Here is a 20,176-nt window from a genome sequence, read left to right on the forward strand (position 1 = left end):
TTGTGACAGATTGCTGAGCGCCGTGTTCCACATAAAATCGGTTTGCGGCCATCAAGCACAACCAGAATTCATACATAAGGCGCGCTGTCAACTTTTGAGAAAATGAAAGGATTTTAGTCCGTGCAGCACCTCTGGGCTGCATGGCGTTAGCGTGGTTAGCTCGTTAGCGTGGTTAGCTAGCTAACACGTTGACGCCGTCCAGCCCCACGCACGGGGCGATGCGCAGTAACTCGTTAACGGAGACTTGCCGTGTCCATCTTGTCGCTTCCTGCAGGTGAAGCGATGGGGGAGGAGGGGGAGCTGTGTTCAGTGAAGGAGAGGCGAGGCCGAGTAACGTTGCGTAAAGACGAAAGTGGACGAAAGAGAGGCAAACTTGCGGCTCCGCAAGTATAATTATAACGTAACATAGACTATATTGATATAAAGGATATGGTCACATCTTATATCTCGTATAAAAATATATCGATATTTTTTAAAAACTCGATATATCGCCCAGCTCTAGTTGCGACTGTGAGGGATGTCTGGGCATTTTCGCTCCACCTGTGATGGATGGACAGGTTGTATTCAATAAGAGTTGAAATGTTTAATGAGGCCATAAGATCATCAGGCCCCAGATCGACTGAGCTGAGGTTCGACTTTTATGCAGTCAGACTTCTTTGTGCAATCGGAGGAGTCGCCCCCTGCTGGTCATAAGAAAGAATGCAGGTGTAAAGCACCTCTAGAGAAGCTAAACTCTTCAGACTTGGTGCAATGCCCATCTTTTATATACAGTCTGTGAATTACCCTCGCCTGTGCCTGTTGGACCTTTGTGACTTGCACTATGACCCCTCCCAGGCAGGCTGTTCCTCCTCTGGTCTCTACTTTTCATCATCTTCCATCTTTTTCTCCTCCTCACCAGCTCACCCTGTCGTCCATCCTTCTCTTCCACAGATTCTGTCTCTAATTCCTCCTACCCACCCACTCCACCCCAAACCCCCTTTCCATCACCACCTCCTCTCCGTTGCCGTGGGGATACAGGGGATCATGACTGACAGGCAGCTTGCTAAACCAATCAGATTCATCCACAGCTTCAAAGGCGAACACTCATTGGCAGTTCCCAGGGGAGCTGGAGTGTGTGTGTGTGTGTGTGTGTGTGTGTGTGTGTGTGTGTGTGTGTGTGTGTGTGTGCGCATTCATGGAGTGTGTGTGTAATAGAGTGATGGATGATCTCCTCTCCAACAGCAGAGGAGAGGAAGGATCACTCATTCTCAGTGTCTCTCTGTTGCTCTCTCTCTATTTAATTCCTGATCTCTCTCTCTCTCTCTCTCTCTCTCTCTCTGTATGAGTGTCTCTCGCTCGCCCCCCCCTCCCTCCTCTCTCCACATCTCTGTCGCTGTGGAGAGCCAAAGAGAGAAGACGTTTGTTCTTGGAGATGCTCGAGGAAAACAAGAAAATAGCTGCTTCTGCTGGATGTTAAAATGCAGCACTGCATGCCTTAAATAAAACACACACACACACACTGACACACACACACTCCGCGGCGCTGCAACCATGCCAGGAATACCTGCCGTCCATCTGCTGTCCATCTGCGCGGTGCACGGGATGTGATGGATGCAGCTCCTACTTTCTGTTGGTGAGTGTTTGATTGCTGTGTGTGGTTTTTCGGGAATGTGTCAGTGTACTCGTGTGATTGTGTGTTTGTGTGTGTGCGTTGTCAGGACTGCGGTAGTCCTTGAGCGCTGTGGCGACTCAGCCTGCGGTTCTGACAGCTGAGGGGAGTAGGAAAACAGGGCTGGGGGATTTTTTTCTCTCTCGTTCCGGAGGGGTGCGAGGACGCCTCGTCACTTTAGTCGCTATTCGCGTTTTGTCACTTTGGTGTCTTGCAGTGGAGCGTGAGGGGACACGGTGTTGTCAGTGTCACTCCACAGGTTCATCCCTGAAGTCAGAGAAAGGCAGAGTGTGCAACAAGCCTGGATAAAGGGAAGGGCGGGTGCGGGGGAGCTTTGTGTCTTTTCATAGTGACGAGAAGCAGGAAAGACTCGTGATAACACGCGAAAGCTACAACCGTCCCCTCAGGAAACCGAGCCGCCGGGACACTTCCCAATGAGGCGAAAGCGTCCCGGGCTTCGTCGGCTCTCGTCAGAGCCGCCGTGGACTGGCGGCCGATGCCAGCGTGCGGTGTGGCGACGTGAGTCAGGAGAGAAAGAGGGGTCACAGGATTGGCTGTGGGGTGATCTCCACCACCGCCTGCCTAATTTGCCAGAACCTCAGCCCCTCTCTGCCTCCCTCCTTCCTCCGTCCTCACTCCCGCTGTATTTAAGCCTCCTTCATAATAAGCAGCAGTGCACGGAGGCGTCTTTAAGTGCTCAGACTGAAATCAGCACTTCTCCCCCCTGCCCGGCTAAACAGGGGTCAAGTACGCCGAAGCTCAGTTTCCTCACGTCAACATGCAGCAGCGTCAGGCTCGGAGCGTCGGCCGTGGACACTTTAAAGACGCAGCCCTCTCCGGAGCTCCAAGACTGATACGTCAACGTTCATCCTCAATTTTCATGGCGTGATTTCTCAGAGGGTTCGCAGCACATTTGGACTGATTAGACTGCATGAGCAAAATAGCCTATTATTTTGATTTAATTGACAATAACAGTGCTAAGTCACTTTGGAATAATCCTCCTAATTAAATAATGACAGCAGGTCTTTTAAACCGGAGACTCCGTCCCTGTGTGAGGAGGAGGAGGACAAACACAAGCACGTTTGGACCCATTTATCACAATCACATGTTTTAAGGGAGCCACGCAGCTCAGAGTTAATTATTCTGTGGGGACTTATTGCACTCTTATCATTACGGGAATCCCCAGCTTCACAGCACAAACTACATGTTGTCTTCTCTCTTTTCCTGATGGGATAAAGTCCCATCCTCTCATTCTCTGAAAGCACCGACAGTTAATCTGGATTTTAGGCATTAACATTCAGTTTGTCCATCAAACATGCAAATTGATCACAGACTCATTAGGAATCATAATTATTACTTTAAATACGCTTAAGTCTAACCAGTAACAAAAGGATAATTACGAAGTGCTGAACTCTATATCCATGTGTTTAAACGACATCTCACAGAAACAATAAAAAACCTTCCAGTAAACCGGGTCACAATAATGATAAACATCATCTAAGCTTTCACGTATCCAGAGCTGCAGCTTAAACCGAGCTCCATCTAGTGGACGGCGCGCACGTACTTAAAATGCGTATTTAAGACTTCACGTGTGGGAATGAACAGCATGAAACCGTTACACAGCAACTCAGTTTCCTGCAGGTTGAACGACCCATGCAACTCCAGTTGAGCGGTTACACAGCGCACATACGAACACTCATTATCTACATTTGCACCACTTTGCCGATTGGCTTGCTGGAAATGTGCTGTTCTTTGGCTCCAGCTCCGCAGGACCGTGTTCATTTAGAAAAAAGAACAAAAAGAAGTAAAATTTAAAAGGTGCCAAAAACTGCAGTTCTTCTAACGGCCACCAGAGGCTAAAGCAGTGAATCACATTACTGCACGAGAACGTCACTGTTCTATTATTAGTGTTTTATTCAAATCAATAAATAAAGAGAAAGTCCCACACGGACGTCCAGGAGACCTTCAAGAAGAAGTTTAGATGTTTTGTAGATAACGGGGCTACATTTGGTCAAAGCTTGCTGGGGGGCGTGGCTTCTTTGGCTGACAGGTGTACAGCTGCTAGCTGCTAGGGTTGACCTCGGCTAGCTCCTGAACTGGATGCCTTGACCGCATTTGTGCTGTTGGAGCCTTTTAATGACATCATGTGACCAATAATGTGGCTACTATGAGGTTATGATCAAATGATACCAAATATGGTCACCTCGAGCTCTAAAACGCCAACATGGCCGCGGCTAAAACTGCGACAGTGAGACGTCTAAAACCCGTGGGGGACATCCCGGTTCTCAGGTCTCTGGTGATTGTCAAAGTGGAGTCTGCTGCCCACTAGAGCTCCCTCATGTTACTACATGTGTTTGGGGTCTGCTGTTTCATAATATAATTAATATTTATAAAAACATATGTAGGCTCAAAAAAAGTCACAACTAATACAATAAAGCCCCCGAACTGAAATTAAAGCTTCCTGCTGGTGTCAAAAGGAAAGCTGTTAACGAGAAAATCAACATAAATCACAGAGAAGAAAACACTTCATCTTAGTTTGGTGTGTTAATCAGAGCTGTGATTAAAGGTCTGAGTGGGCCACGGCCGCTCGGCGTAATTCTACACTCAGCTGCTTCTTTTGTTTTTGGCAGAATTAAATTCAGCTGGAAGAAAAAGTTGAAAGTTAAGCTGCTGCTTGTTTTCTTCTATGCATTTCTTTGCATTTCAACGTGTCTGGCAGATATTAGCATCTTTCTCAGGTGTAGGAGAGTAGCGTTTGCTGCAGCTCTGCCTGAAACTTTGTATGAGATTCATCATTTTTTGGAAACTCCATTTCTCAGATCGATGCTTGAGGGGGACTTTTCCCGAAAAACAAATGCAGTCTGTAACAAATGGTGATAGAAACTCATTTGTCACATGAATCACGATGTATTCTTGGCCCTCTCTCATTGTGGCCGTGTTCATAAATGGATTTGGGCCTCTTATACTATCTATACTAAACCACTTGTGCAGTACGCAGCGCTGCCAGGAAAATCAACATGTCTGCATCGGTTAATACATCAGGATATTGCTGCGGAATAAAACTTGCCCAACACAAATCAGCGCTAATCATGTTTGCTTGATTCTTCTCCCCATGCTGGAAATCGGGCTCATTGTTTGGAGGTTGTTTCAAAAATGAAGCGCTGAGCTGAACAGAAACGGAGACACTGTGGTGCTGAGAGCGGACAATAAAGCGAAGTTTCCTCGTACGCGTTCACGCCGAGAGACAAAACACAACGAGGGGGAGATGTTTCTGAGAGACGTAATCTCCTCTGCCGAGCCTCCCGTCGACGACGAGATGCCAAAAAATTACTTTAGAGTCGTTTTGTCTTTACTGGTGATATTCCAGAATTCTCCTCAGGGAAACAAAGCAGCATCACTGTGGCTTCCCGGCCCATCGTTGTCAAAGACTCACTCCAGCATCAAACGTGAAGTAAGCTGCTGCTGAAGCTGGAGCCCGTTCACATCTGCTGATTCTGCGCTTCAAAGTCGAGGCCAGAGCAGGCGAGGAGGTCAGGGCGGTGGACGGGGTGTAATCAGCACTCAGAGCATCTCAGGTAGATGAAGATGACCCGCGACCTTCAGCTACCTGACACGTTAAAGCATGCACACATCATTTCCTGGCTTCATTATTACTTCATAGCTCACTAATGACCAAGATGAGCACATATGCTGTTACAGAATGAGTATTTCTGCACATGTAGACACACCAGTCTTTATGCATCAGCTGGGGAAGTTTCATGGTGATGTTAGTTGATGGATTTTCACCACTAACATGTGTTTTGCAATAAAAATGTCTGTAATTTACAACCATAACGTTAGAGGCCACAAATCTCCACTTCAGCACCGCTGACACCCACCAAACTTTTCACTTTTATTCCGGGCTCGAGGGAATCATAAATCACACAGATCTGCGGAGCGTTTCACTCCTGAAACACGGGAAAATTGCCCGACGTCTTCTTGAGAACATTTTCTGATTTATTAAATAATAAAAAGGATCAGCGTGTAAAATGTTTGACGGAAACGTGTCACCATAACCGAAACTAATTTTTCCCACGTGGGGAGGTGAACGATAAGGTCCACGGGATTTCCTCCTGTCGGCATTCTGGAGGTTTAAACGTTTGTTCCTACATCGCTCCGAGCCTGACTCAGACAGACGCATGGAGGAAATGGACTTCATGGATTTCATGAAATGATCAAAATACCCAGAAGCCCCTCTGTAAAAACCTTTGACTCCAAATCAAAAGGAATTTCGAACCCGGCTTTATCCATCGTTCAGATTTCTGAGCTGGAAAAGTTCAACGTGTCACATAAATGGACACGTTGTGTTCTGGAGGTTTGGACTGAGAGGTTTGCTCATCTATCATTCATCTAGCACCGCCTGATTTATTGACTGATTTTATTCCTAAAATACTGAAAAAATGATATGAATCCAAACAATTCCAGTGGGAAAGATTATTCCCACGTGAAGACAGTCACCAGTATTCCCGGGACTGGACGTCCCAGCAAATGTACCCCAAACCCAGGAGCGTGCACAAGCCTCGGTCAGCGTGGCAGAGGTTAAAGTTCACGGCAGGGCGATTAGAACAGGTTCTGCTGTGACAGCGTTTGCGAGTAGAATCAACAGTTTCACGCCGCTCGCCAACATTCTGCTTTAGTATTTGCTCGATCTTCCCGGGCATCCGCAGCCCACGGCCCTGCCCACCATCCGCCAGCATCGAGCCACACATGAAACAGTCTGAAATGTAGTGCAGCACCATCAGCTTTGTATCTAGCGACCTGTCAGAGTCGATATAAGAACCCATCTGCTGCTGCCTCCTCCGCACTGAACACACAGGAGATGGTTAGCTTTACACATGTACCGTCGTCAGCTGACAAACAGAGGTCAGGCTGTTAACCCGCCTGTGTTTACGTGCTCCACATGCATGTGACTGTGAGGGTAATTAACAGCAAGACTGGCTGCTGATTAAAGAGAGAAGTGCGACTCGTGGGAGTGGAGGCTAAATGTGAATTCTAATGTTGGTGATGCTAACAAGGAGCGTGTGCAGAAGGAGGGGGAGTGGATAAATGGGCGGACGAGCCTCGCTTGGGATGGGTTTAATCGTAAATCAATGGCAAACGGAGGGAGGAGAGAAAGAAGGGAGGGAACGGGGGATTTAATGCGGGAATTCGGATCTTATCTGGATGTTTTGGCGACGTCGTCTTCCCCGTCTCGTGCCAATAACACCCACAGAAATCAATTAAAGTAAAAAGAGGAAATACAGGAAACCGGTACACACTGTTCTGCTCGTGTCTCGCTGTCTGCTGCTAACCCGAGCTGCTGATAATGAGTCGGGTCGATCGGAGCGAAGCTGCAGGCTGATCGAAAACGAGTCTTCTGATCCAAACGACGAAGTTTCATTCAGTTTTCAGTCTTTTACAGAATCCTCTTACAGGACCGATCAAGTTTTCAGGATAGCAGAGAGTGCTACTGCACATTTCCTACGACAAAAAGGTTTTATGCAACTAAGAATTTCCAGAATTTCTGTACAGATTTGAGGACTTTTATAAATCTTTAGAAGAGAAAAACAAGTGTGGGAGTATTAATACCGCTGCAGCCGGAGCTAAAGGACAGTGCACTAACATGTCTGTAAAAACACAGTCCAAGGATTCAACTGAAGGAATTTTCAGTGTGAATTTATTTCACCGTATTTTTTAACTGGGCAACAAATGTTACCATTTCTGTTTATGGAAATGACAAAAAGCATAATTAAAATGGATCATGTAGTGACATTTAGTTTTGTTTCTCTAATCGAGTCGCTCTTGTTCCCACGTAAGAAACTAAACTTTGGGAATCATATTGCTGTGCGGCAGGTGGCGTTTGGACTCCGGAGATGGGGAGTGAACTCCAAACTCAGCTTTACTTCCGGGAAAAAAAAACAAAACACACGGGGAGACAATTAACCCAATCAGTCAGAGCGAGAAGTTAAAGTAGAGACAAAACACAGGAAGCAGCCGCTGTGAGGATAAACCAAATAAACTCAGAAACATGACAATAATTAACAGAAAGGCTCTAAATGATCCCCAAAGTCCAGAACTCTGACAGTCTGCTGCTTTTTGAGGTCGTTTCTCTGTCACTGTTAGGACCATCCTTAATTTGATATAAATCAATGTGAATTGCACAGGATTACCACAGCGCTGACTCATGTCAGGTAAAGAAAAAAAGATGAAGCGACGCCGCTGTATGTGTCACATTACCCTAATAACGGTCTCGGGTTTGAATGACTGTCCCGTGCATGAAGGCAACAGAATACAGGCATTCAGACTTTGTTTTAAGACATCCACGAAGCTCAAGAGACTAAATGTGTGCAGAAGTACACACTCCAGCTTTTTATGCAGTTGTTTTAAGGATTTCAGAGCTTCTCTTGCTAAAGTTTTTATTTTTATTGCATTAGTAGAGCACCTTTATTGGCTCCACCATTGGTCACTCGCTGCTGGATGGAGTTTCCTTCTTTCTTTCTTTCCTTCTTTCTTTCTTTCTTTCTTTCTTCAAAGCACAGATCACAAAGCAGGGGCTGATGTCATGACGTCCTTCCAGTAACTTTTCTGTCCTAGATGCTGGAAATTCATAAATTTGCACCGGACTGTCCTGTATCGCTGGAGTTGTGACAATACCTTCCTCTTCAGGACTTTTGATGAGGACATTATTATTATCTTTGTATATAAAAGATGGCTCTCACACGCTTTCAGGCCTTAATGGCAGCATTTGCCTCTCTGTGGCTGTAAACAGGATTATTTCTGCTGGACATCAGAGTTTATGGGGACTGTCACTGTTGGAGCCTCTAGTGGACATTAGAGGTACTGCATTTTCTGGCACTTAAGGGCTTCTTTTTTTGCTTGCTGTTTGTTAGATTTGAGAAAAGATGATGGTTTTAGGTTAAAAACATGTTGATAATACCAGCAAACCCTATCAGAGTGTATAAGGTAGTACTGGAGACAAGCAAGCCAAGAGCAGTGCTGCTACTGTTAGCATTATTTTCATCTGGCTGATTAACAGCACTTAAAATGTCTCAAGGAACAAGACAATAATAATATACAATGCCTTAAAAAACAACGTTGGTCTAATGAATCCTAACCACATAGAACAGCTCCACACCTCCCAGCTACACCAGTTAATCCATCACTTAACAGATGGGCCCGAATATGACCGGCCACTTCCTGTCAACACCATTTAATGTCTGAAATTGCTGAACCAGAGGAGACCAAACAGAGATTTCTTTGCAGAGGGAAGATCAAGAAAAACAGAGCTATCCCAGAACAAACAGCACAGATGGAAGATCCAACACAGCAACCTGAGTCTGTGTGCGCCCGTGTATACAGTGTGTGCTGCTTTTATATACGTCCAGATTGCAGCCGGCCTCACCATCACATAGAGACGTAACTACGCAGTAGGATCAGCAGCTTTTTAAATAGACGTTCTATTATTAACGATCTTAAGGTTTATTAGAACAGGAGCCGCTCGGCAGAAAGCACAGGAAAAAACATCGCTTTTACTACACGAAGCACGGAGTGTTTTATTTCCCAGAAACAAAATCCGTCTTCAAAGGTGAACTCTGGTGCCACGAGAAACAGCTTTTCCTGCTGTAATCATTCGTCACGTGTCTCTGGACAGCTCGCCTCTCAAAGATGCTTTTATTGAAAGTCGAGTCCTTTCTTTGAGTGATTCACAGTGCAAAAAGAGTAGGGTGAGGAAAGGACGATTAGCCAATCACCTGCCTGGGATGACAATGGGGTGGCTCTCAGGCGAGGTGAGTGCTGTGACGGTGGAGACATGGATGCACTTTTCCAGCATGTTCAGGTGCTACCTCTTTAGCTCTGAGGATTTGAAACCCCTGGTTTTGTTTTCGGGTACAAATCGTCTAAAGGAGGAAAATGCCAACAGCATAGTCATGGTCATGGTGTGCATTGGCAGAACGTTCCAGAGACCTCGGCTGGAAACAGTCCTGGAGGTTCTCCTTGGTTAGCATTTCCACATCGTTTCTGCTGCTGTGATCAAATCTACCACAACCGACTATGGACTAAGCAGAAGTCCTGAAAGATCCATAAAGACTCATCCAGGATCAACTGTCCTCAAAACTGATGAGTGTTTCCCTCCCTGAAATTCTCGCTGCACTCTGTACATCTTGAAGTTTCTCGGGAAACTTTACGAACTTGTCGTCTTTAGTTTTTTGCCTCTAAATGCAGCAGGTTCATCCCCGGCTCGTTGGCTTTGGTGTCAGGCAGTGAAAGGAGGGGTGACGGCTTGAACCCCAGAGAGCTCCCTGAGTGTGTTTGTGAGTCGTCCTTTAGTCTTAGTCCTAGACATCGAGCTAACATGTCAGGTCTCATACAACTGTTCATCAAATGTGCAGAATCTCCACCAGCGTAAATTTCTCCACTCTAACGCAACAAAAAATGAGAAGGCTCCACCTTCTGTCCCTTTGCAGCGTTGCAGTCATTGTATCTCTAAATCAAACTCATCGTATTTGGCCCAGAAATGCTGGAATACTGCTGGTGAGTCTGGAGGTGTGGAAGACCAGAGGCGCCCACCAGAGGGCAGTGGCTCAAACAGTTGGTGGGCAGGGTGTGAGGGGTCACCTGTCATGGCCCTGGTTTACCTGAGACAGGAGGATGTGGTGATGGCCTCCAGGGGGGCACAGCCAGTGTTTTGGGTGGTGTTAATGACCCTCTGTGCAGCCTTCCTGCTCTCAGTTGTGGCCCCTGAGTACAAACATCAGGCAGGAGGAGAGCACGCTCTCCACCGAGGAGCTGTAGAAGGCCAGCAGCAGGTCCTGGTCCAGGTTACTCTTCCTCAGGAGATGGAGGAAGTGCAGCAGCTGCTGGGCCTTCGTTACCGGGGTGATGGTGTTGTGACATCAGCACTTGTTACTTTGTCTGATTTGAAAAATGGCTGACTCGACGAGGACCGGGTCTGCGACCACGCGCACTGAGCCGCCGTCTCCAAAGCCACATTGGTGCATGGAGACGGCGTTAAAGTGGCAACGAGACGCAGTCTGCTATCAATTTATGAAGTGGGTATAACATGAAATCTGTTTGTGATAATACGACGATTAACTGTGATAAATCAGCAGAAATCATAAATCTGTCACCGTCTGCTTACACCGAGGCCGAGGTCTGCTGCATGAGATGTCCTTGAAAGGAAAAAGCAGATGAGCTTATTTCACGGGGTTTTCTTACACTGCAGTAGTTTTCTCCCTCCCACGGGGAGGTCAGAGGTCAGCAAACACAGAGCCGGTGGGTGTTCAGCATTTTGCTTAAAGGCATTTGTGTTAGCCCAGGGTCTCAAGGACAGACGCCTGCAGAGTGGAGACAAAGCGGCTGACTGAAAACACAGCAGCTAATAAAGATGAGAGAGAATCTGACGGTGATTATCTGTCTGCAGGGAGGAGAGTTATTTATGTGCAATCTATAGAAAAGAAAGGCCGGGTGCATCGGTGCCGTGAATAAAAGTGTTAATTAGAAACTTGAAAGCAAACAGTTTATTCTGCAAACACAGACTCATTTATATGATTGTGCACCTCGTGTTTTGGACACTTTCACAGCAACATTTATTCGAAGAACGAGTCAGCGCTTGTTTATTTGTCCTATTTATTCTCACTGCTCGCTCCACTCTGTTCACATTTGTCATGCTTATGTTCAGATGTCCACGCTTCACGTTCTCATCAGCGAGGCGGCCATCGTGACCGTGCAAAAGTAACGGCTCCCTAAACCTAAAAACTGGATGTGCCGCTGTTGGCAGCAACATCTGCAATCAGGCGTTTGTGAAAACCGATGCTGTGACGCAGCTGCAGCTCCATGCATCGTTCACATGTCTGTTTCACTGTGAGGAAGTGTCTGCAGATCCTGAGCAGTAAGAATTTACTGTTGCAGCAGTAACAGAAATTTAATATCCCAAAATATCTGCATGGCAACAACAGCATAGCCTGTTAGCTAACATTAGATGATGACGAGCTCCTTTTCTGTCTGTTTCAGGCCAAGTCCAAAAACGCAGCCTTGTCTGTGCATGCGGTCCACACGTACACGCCGTTAAAGTTTACATGAGATGAATTTCAACAAAGGCGGATAGAGGCTATCTGCAGGTTTTACACACTTCCATGTAGACACGCAGTTACTGTCGCTCCACTTAGAAAGACTGATTCTACGCGCCATCTTTGTTTACTCTTTCCCTCCCAGGCTCCTAGGCTTCTGATTGGCCAATTTCTACACGGTTAGAATCATATCGCCACCTGTTGCTTTGGCATGTTCTTCTTATTTTTGGACTTTCCTAGAGTAGCTTTGCACGAGTTACATTTCCAAAAATGTATTTTTCATCTTGTACTGGGCTTTGATGCGGTTCATCCACCACCTTAAATACTTTTTCAGACGTTTGATTTTCTGCCGTTTGTTGGTTGGTTTACGCTACACAGAGGAAAAAGAGTGGCTGGAGGCTGCAACACAACCGTGTGCAATGAACCCCTTTAAAGTAGACATTATGGCTTTAATGCTTCAGCGACTGGGTCCAGGAACACAGGAACAGGTGGTAAGCTGCTATCTTCTGACTGATTGCAACATTTAAGCTAAACTGTCAGCAATCGGTGGCAGACTGTTTGGAGACAGGTTGCCTCTCAGCAGGCAACCTTGTGCATTCGTGTTGCCAGGAAGTTGCACGTCAACCTCTGGGTGAGCAGTTTGTCACCATCACCACTACGATCAGGTTCCACCAGCAGAAACAAATTCAGTGTAATCAGTGGGCTGTCAGTTTGTTTTTTGCTTTCACATCTATCTCCAAAGATGTAATTAAGACATTTCCAGGAGCAGCAGCTCAGAGGAGGGTGTTAGCAGCGAGCTGCGGATAGCCGTGTGTATCAGCGAGTCCTGAATAAAACATGGGGAACTGGGACCACTTTATGAAACGTCTGCCACATTAGGACGGAGGAGCCCTAAGAGCTGTGGCCCCTGGCTTCTCCCCCCGCTGTATAAGAAATGCATAAATATTTCACATTCGAGCTGCTTTAATCCATTCGCCAAATGTCAATACTCAGCACTTAAAAAAAGTGGCCAGGCCTGCAGTCCCACCGGGTTAAACAGAGCAGCTCCCACGTCTGTATGCAGGTCGTATAATGCATTACTAAATACTTTTATCAACAGTGGGAGGGTCTTTCTCCCTAAGTGCTGCCCTGGCAAAGAGTGAGCCGGAATAGGTCCTGCAGCCGGATCGCGCCGTGCGCTCAGCAGCAATCGCTTCTATTCCCGGCAAAGAAAAGTAATGGGGAGAGTACAATCTCTAATTTCTGAGGTCGTGACATTTCTGTGCAGCGGGCAGTGATCCTGCACGTCAGCTAAACATGTTGGAGAAACTGCGAAAGGCCCGTCGCAGCAGAAAACTCCTCTTTAATGAAAGATTCAACCCGGGACGAGAAACATTAGTCGTGCCATTAACTGTGTAGAGCTACAGGTGACTGAATTTATCAATACAGCAGTTACACTCGTCCACAAAAAGATTCTTTATTCCAGAATTCAAAGGAAGAATTTCCTTTATTTACCAAAGACGTCGAATATTAAAAACAAGTATCTCACAAAGGTTTGGTGAACCTCTGAGTTTATATGCACGTATGATTAGTGACAACAATATCAAACTATTATGAAACTGACCTAAATAACAATCGTGTCCCCGCACATGGTTTCTCTTTCCAGTATAAATCCACCTCCCAGTTATTTCTGCACTGGCAGCACTTGGTAGGGTGGTTCAGACCAAGGTTACTGTGGTTAACAAATGATTTGGGGAATTTGGAAAACTAAAATAAAACAGAAATGCAGAGGAAATATTGTTAATTTAGTAGCAGTCTTAGCTCATGAGACAGATGGTTTTATTGAGACTGTGAGTCACTAAAAGTTTGATTCATTTCCCTAAATTTACCTGGTGGAAATTACAAATAAAATCAGCATCAAAATGCAGATTTTAGTGATGTTTTCATTTATTAATATACCAAAACTACGCAAACCTGCCCTGTGTGAGAAAGTCAGGGCTCTGAAAACACTGAAAAACTTATTTTTATTTGCTCTGGGCATTTTTGTCTGATATGATAAGTGCGACAACTATGCAAAAAAGAAAGTAGGAAGGGGTCAAATACTTTGTACAGCATTTATACTGTATATGTACTGTGTATGTATATGTACTGTGTATGTACAGTGATCCAGTGGTGATGGTGAAGCTTCAGACTGTTATAAACACTCAGGTTCAATCACTCTGTACTGGGCGTCTCTACGATTATCACCGTGTGCCAAAACTAAACTGAACTGAACACAAACACCAGCTGTGGAGAAAAAATAGATTTGAAAGAATAAAACTGTGAAATTCTACTGTGAGCTTAAACAAATCAAAGTGAAGCAAACAAACAATATCCTGTTTTAGTCTTTGTCCATACTTTAAATCTGAAAACTGAAAACGTCTCTGGAGGCTCTGCTTCAGATGGTTACTGAGACAACCAATCAAGCTGGCTTCAAAGGGGGCGGGGCTGAAACAATAAACCCACAGATCAAGAAGGATTACTTTAAACAGCGATTGGTGCAAGTGTGTAAGTGAGCAGGCCTTCACACTTTAACAGCAGCGAAATTAGTGACGCCTTAAACACGTGACTGCATAAAGAGTGGACAGTGAATCTCCATCACTTCCTCTTTCAATAAAAACTAAAACAATCACGGCGTTTAAACTGTCACATGATGAAAAGCGGCACCACTCTGATCTCCATTTGATGTAACTGTGTTTGTGCAGGAAGGGGAAATGAAAGAAGCCCCTGCGGGCTTTTAGAGTTAAGTAATAAGAGGGAAATGAGTGTGCGAACACTGCCGAGGTAAACAGGAGAAATTAAATCAGCGTACGGCGGCGTCTCCCGAGAGTGCGCTCTCCAGCCGAAAGAGAAAACATCCACTATTAAACCGTCCGTTTAACATTCCTACCACGCTTGCTTCATTAGCAGAGAGCTCGGTTCTGTCGTTACCTAAATACTATACACGACGCTGTTGTTTCCGTGTCTGTGAAGAGGCATTTACATAATCCTGTAAGGTTAGATACAGCACAGCAGCTCGCTGTCTGGGCGATGGACGCCCGCGAGCGCTTTAATGAGCGGAGACGAGCGAGGAATGATCGCAGTTTGAAGTGAGCCTCGTAAGGCAGACGGTCCAAATATAAGTGTCCAATACAGCCTAATTACACGTTGAATGAACGTGCTTGATCGGCACATTCATTCGTTCCAACGTTGTCAGCTCAGCCGAGCGAGCTGCTGCACACAGACGGATGCAGGCAGAGAAGCTCCACCCTGATGGCTGCACGGGAACACTTCCCTGCTTCATCTGTCAGTAACATTCAGGATTATTAAAGTCATGATTTGAATTTTCAGATTAGTTTTCATTCATGTTTGACAACATAAACAGTCACTCTGCACCAGTGCCTTCTCCTGCTGAACTGAAGTGGGAGCTTTGAGTTTAAGTTAACTTTTGTTTTCATACAAAGTAACTTCGATACGATGTCAGCGTTTGGCCCCGACGCCTCTACGTCACCGGCTCCCAGTGCAGGCCCCGTGTGGGCTGTGAAGGTACTGCAAGTGGTCGTTTATGACTTTAAAAAATAACATTACCGTAAAATATGTACCTATTTATTTGACCTGCTTTACATCTGGTCTTTTGGTTGCCTCCCACTAGGCTTTGCAATTTTGGAAAACATTCAATCCTCAAGACACTATATAGTGAAATGTGGTGAGAAAATCCCAACAATCAATCCAAGCCAGCGACCCCCAGTGAACAAGCACTTTGGCGACAGTGGAACAGAAAAACTCTCTTTTAACAGGATGAAACCTCGGGCAGCACCAGGCTCAGGGAGGGGCGGGGCCATCTGACAGGATGTAGATGGAAACTTTTTGACCACGTCTCTGTTTTTGCAGCTTTTTGGATTTGGGAATTTAAACAAACAATAATAAAAAACAAACAAACAATAGTTTTAATAAAAACGGGTGTATGTTAACATCAGCCCCAGACATGCAGATGTAACAGAATTTAGTGTTTAGTTTAGAAACTTGATTTTTAGGAGACATCAAAGCCATCGTGCAGAACAGTACTTAAGGTTTCTAAAAGAGCACACGATAAAGAAACGAGGAACGAGAATAAGTGACAGAGCAACGTTCAGTTCTGCAAACCTGAACGCACAGAGCGCCACAAACAAGCTAATATATGCATGAAGTGCCATAGCTCGTCCTCATCAGCAGCCGGCTGCTCGAGCTCACGCTGACAGCTTCATCTACTGTTGTACACTCGACTGTGGCTTCTGCACTCAAGGTCACAAATTAATCAAAGCATCAATACGTGCAGTCGACATAGGCAAAGCTCGCTGCAGACCTGTCACCTGTACCGACAACGTTGATTCAGCGTCTCATGAATTAGGCAGAAAGCGGCGCAGGCAAGCTTGCACGACAGATAGTTGTGGTGGGTCTACAACACCTCGAGGTTGTGCGCATCAGCTGCGGCTGCTGTGTTTTTGTGTGTGGGTGATTTGATAAGTGTGCGCAGCTGCATTGTTCACAGCAGAGGAGCGGTTCAGGGGGCGGCGAGAATCTGTTAATTACAACACAGGGGAAAGAAGCGAGGACTTGTTTTGCCTCTTGAATTAACATTTTTAAGCATCATCTCAGAGCTCCATGTTTGACAGAAAATTAAAAACTTCATCCTGTCTGCCTTTCACCCTTCAGCTGTGGAAATGTGCTCATTCAAACTTATCCAAAAATATACATAATAACAGCGGTCGGGTCACCTCACTGAAAGTTGGGGTTTGTCTAATAGCCACCCACGTTACTGCATCTTAACAGAGAAACTGTGATGTAACTCTGAAGTAGTAATCCCAGGCAATGTTTCTCAACATTCCCCAACAGCAGCGTCTTATATCGGTCTCTCTTTCTCTCCCGTCTCCCCAGATGGAAACTGCCACCAGTGACAGCGACGGAGGATAATAATGATGGAAGGCAGAGTGATTCGTCCCCAGCCAGAGCCTCAGCACTCCTCCACCGCCCTTCTGCTTCTCAGCGCCGCTCCCTGAAGGACGCGTCGACCTTGACACATCACAGCGTGCGAGACAACCTGACACACACCGAGCTGAAAGGTTGCCTCTCATTGCCAAGAGTGGGAAGACAACGGGGCCAAAGCTTCGGGGACCAGGCGTCAGCAGAAATCCGCTCTGTCTTGCTGGAGTAACAAATGAGCTTTTATTTGTGAAGTTAACACCGCTAACAGCTGACTCCATAAGGGCCAATTACTGGCTGAAGGGAATACGGGGCCAAGATGAAGGAGGCAGCAGTTGTGGCTTGTTTGCTGGCTGAGCTGTGTCTCGCTGCTTTTGTTCTGGCCTCCGAGGGGGCCGCTCGTTGCCCCGCGTTGTGTCGATGCGAGATACGACCCTGGTTCTCTCCCAGCTCTATTTACGCCGAGGCTACCACCGTGGACTGTAATGACTTGGGCCTGTCGGCGCTACCGCAGGGACTCCCCTCAGAAACACAGGTGCTGCTACTGCAGACGAACAACATTGTTAATGTGGAGAAAAGTTTGGATTACTTGGCCAACATCACTGAAATTGACTTGTCCCAGAATAACATTTCCTCGGTGAGCGATGTTCGTCTGGGGTCTCTCCCCCAGCTGCTGTCACTCCACATGGAGGAGAACTGGGTTCAGGAGCTTTCTGACAGCTGCCTCGCTTCCCTCCCAAACCTCCAGGAGTTCTACATCAACCACAACCTGATTTTCTCCATTAGCTCCCGGGCTTTTCAGGGCCTGGGCAGGCTGCTGAGGCTCCATCTCAATTCCAATCGACTGACAAGCATCGACAGCGAGTGGTTCAGGCCTCTCCCCAATCTGGAGATATTGATGCTGGGAGAAAATCCCATCCTTCACCTGTCAGACATGAACTTTAAGCCCTTGGCAAACCTCCGAAGCCTTGTGCTCGCCAGGATGAATTTGACTGAAATTCCTGATGACACTCTGGTCGGGCTCGACAATTTGGAGAGCATCTCATTTTTTGACAACCTGCTTAATCAAGTACCCCGAGCAGCTCTGACAAGAGTTCAGAACCTGAAGTTTCTGGATTTGAATAAGAATCCGATTGAGAGAATCCAGAGAGGTGATTTTATGGACATGCTGCACCTCAAAGAGCTCGGCATCAACAGCATGCCTCAGCTGGTCTCCATCGACAGTTTCGCCTTGAACAACCTGCCAGAACTGACAAAAATCGAGGCCACAAACAATCCCAGGCTGTCCTACATCCACCCTCGGGCCTTCCACAAGCTCCCCAGACTGGAGACTCTGATGCTCAACAGCAACTCCCTGAGCGGCCTTCATCGCAGTACCGTGGAGTCACTGCCCAACCTGCGAGAGGTGAGCCTGCACAGCAACCCGATCCGCTGTGACTGTGTCATCCGCTGGGTCAACACGAACAGAACCACCGTTCGCTTCATGGAGCCCGACTCGCTGTTCTGCGTGGAACCTCCAGAGTACCAAGGGCAGCACGTCCGAAAGGTGCACTTCAGGGAGATGACGGAGATCTGCCTTCCCCTGATCTCACCCGGGAGCCTCCCAGATCGAGTTGAGATCAGCAAAGAGAGCTCAGTGTCACTGCATTGTCGGGCGTTTGGAGAACCAGAGCCCGAGATCTACTGGGTGACACCGTCGGGTGTCAGGGTCATACCTGGCAGCATTTCCAATAAGTACTACATGCACCCAGAGGGAACCTTCGACATCTACGATGCCACGGAGCAGGAGGCTGGCTCTTACACCTGCGTCGCCCACAATCTCGTCGGGGCAGACCTAAAGTCTGTGCTCGTTTCAGTGAACGGATACACTGCCCTGCCTTCGAAACAACTTTTACATGTATATATCATGTCTGTCCAGTCCTATTCTGTCATTGTGTCGTGGGAAAGCACAGGCTCTTTGCTTTCACAACTAAACTGGTCCATTTTAGCAGAGGGCCGCCGCCTCTCGATGCCATTTACAGCCAGGCTTCCTGCTGATGTCAAAGAGTATCACATCAAGCAGCTGCAGCCGTCCACTCGCTACCAGGTTTGTGTTGAGGTGGTGTCAGCGCAGCCTGGATACAGCAGGGACTGCGTCAATGTGACCACAAAGGAGACGGCAGTCCCGAGGGAGACGACCCACAAATGGGACGTTGTGGCGATGGCTGCTTGTGCTGCGTGTTTTATCGTGGTCGCTGTGGCTTGCTCTGTCGTCTACACGTCCCTGCACAGCCAGGTGTTTTACAGGAAATTAATGGCCGACCAAGCCGAAGCGCTGCTGATTGCCAGCACTCGTTCCTCGTCTTCTTCTTTCCTTGAGTTTGGTGTGTCTGGGATCAAGGTGACGGCAACTGTAATAGACTTAACGGATGACTCTGTGTAAGACGCGTCCTTGTATGTAACAGCGCTCTGGGATTAAGCGAGGATGCAGAGTGAGGGACACTGGACAGTTTACGAACCCTCCTTCCACGAGCGGACTTCAGCAGCGGATAAATCATACTCCTGCGTAACTGGCTAAAAACTATTTTCTATCTGAAATCGTGTCATTATAGCTTAATCAGGCAGATATCGCGACTATAATCCACACGGCTACTGGTCATTCATGCAGTGCAGCCAGACTAAAGCACAGCACAGGAACTCTTCTCGTCTTAAATACCTTGTCGAAGCAGCTTTGACGTCTGCAGAAAGCATTTTCTTTGCCGTGTTACATTAAGCAAAGATAGTTTATAATGGCAGAGAGAAACTTGTTAGCCTAGTGTACAATAAACCTGATTATAATGTAAACAATTTTATGAAGAAATACATTTTTCATTAAACCTGTGTAGTGTCATAACTCCAATCTTTCTCTTGAAATTTAGACCAAAAAAAACAAAGCATGTGTGCGCTGGCACGAAATAATTCAAACACCACTTTGTGTGGATGACGTTTGTGTAGTTTGTGTGTGAGGTCTGCAGGAGACAAACACAATTACAGGGATCGCCCTTCAAGGCAGACACTTTAACGCTGTTAGGGAAATGCAATGCAATCTCAACAGCACGACAAGAGAGATGGTTTGTTTGTGCGTAAGCATGTGTGTGTGCACCTTAATGACTGTGTGTGTAAAGTGCGAGGGCATTGGCAAACCCACTGACTTTGAATTGCATTATATTCTCTTTCATTAAAAATCCAATATGGATTCCCAGAACAAACCTCGGCGCGGTGATGAATCGGCGTCATGCACAAACTGATAGGAGGCATTTATCAGCGGGACTCAGTCATAGATCAACCGAGTTTCAGCGCCTTGGACAGGGCTTTTAGAGCGCGCCCATTTGTCACCGCCACAGGAGCTAAAATATGACCCATTAGAGGCAGGTAGTGAGTAGGTCAGCAAGAACGTGGCGCCCATGCCGGCCCGTTCCCGGCACGACCCTGGAGAGATACCGCCGCCGTCGCAGGAACAGCTCAGCAA

The 20,176-nt window shown here is 46.6% G+C and overlaps 2 protein-coding genes across 2 annotated transcripts in view; one reads left to right on the forward strand and one right to left on the reverse strand.

Annotated features, from left to right (window-relative positions):
- immp2l (inner mitochondrial membrane peptidase subunit 2) overlaps nt 1–20,176 on the reverse strand; it is a 208,065-nt gene that overhangs the window by 48,385 nt on the left and 139,504 nt on the right. The gene's annotated exons all lie outside the window — the stretch shown is intronic.
- LOC146666906 (leucine-rich repeat neuronal protein 3-like) lies at nt 1,411–19,111 on the forward strand. Its single transcript, XM_085411454.1, has 2 exons — nt 1,411–1,612; nt 16,645–19,111. The coding sequence occupies exon 2, from the start codon at nt 17,009–17,011 to the stop codon at nt 19,109–19,111; it is 2,103 nt and encodes a 700-aa protein (XP_085267580.1). The 5' UTR covers nt 1,411–1,612; nt 16,645–17,008.

The sequence above is a fragment of the Rhamphochromis longiceps genome, linkage group LG7 (assembly GCF_057381845.1).
Source record: "Rhamphochromis longiceps isolate RC_006_pf linkage group LG7, R_longiceps_female_GT1.1, whole genome shotgun sequence".
NCBI classification, from domain to species: Eukaryota; Metazoa; Chordata; class Actinopteri; order Cichliformes; family Cichlidae; genus Rhamphochromis; species Rhamphochromis longiceps.

What these genes read in the sequence shown, in the direction of transcription:
- LOC146666906 (XM_085411454.1), top strand. Translation starts at nt 17,009, where the DNA reads ATGAAGGAGGCAGCAGTTGTGGCTTGTTTGCTGGCTGAGCTGTGTCTC.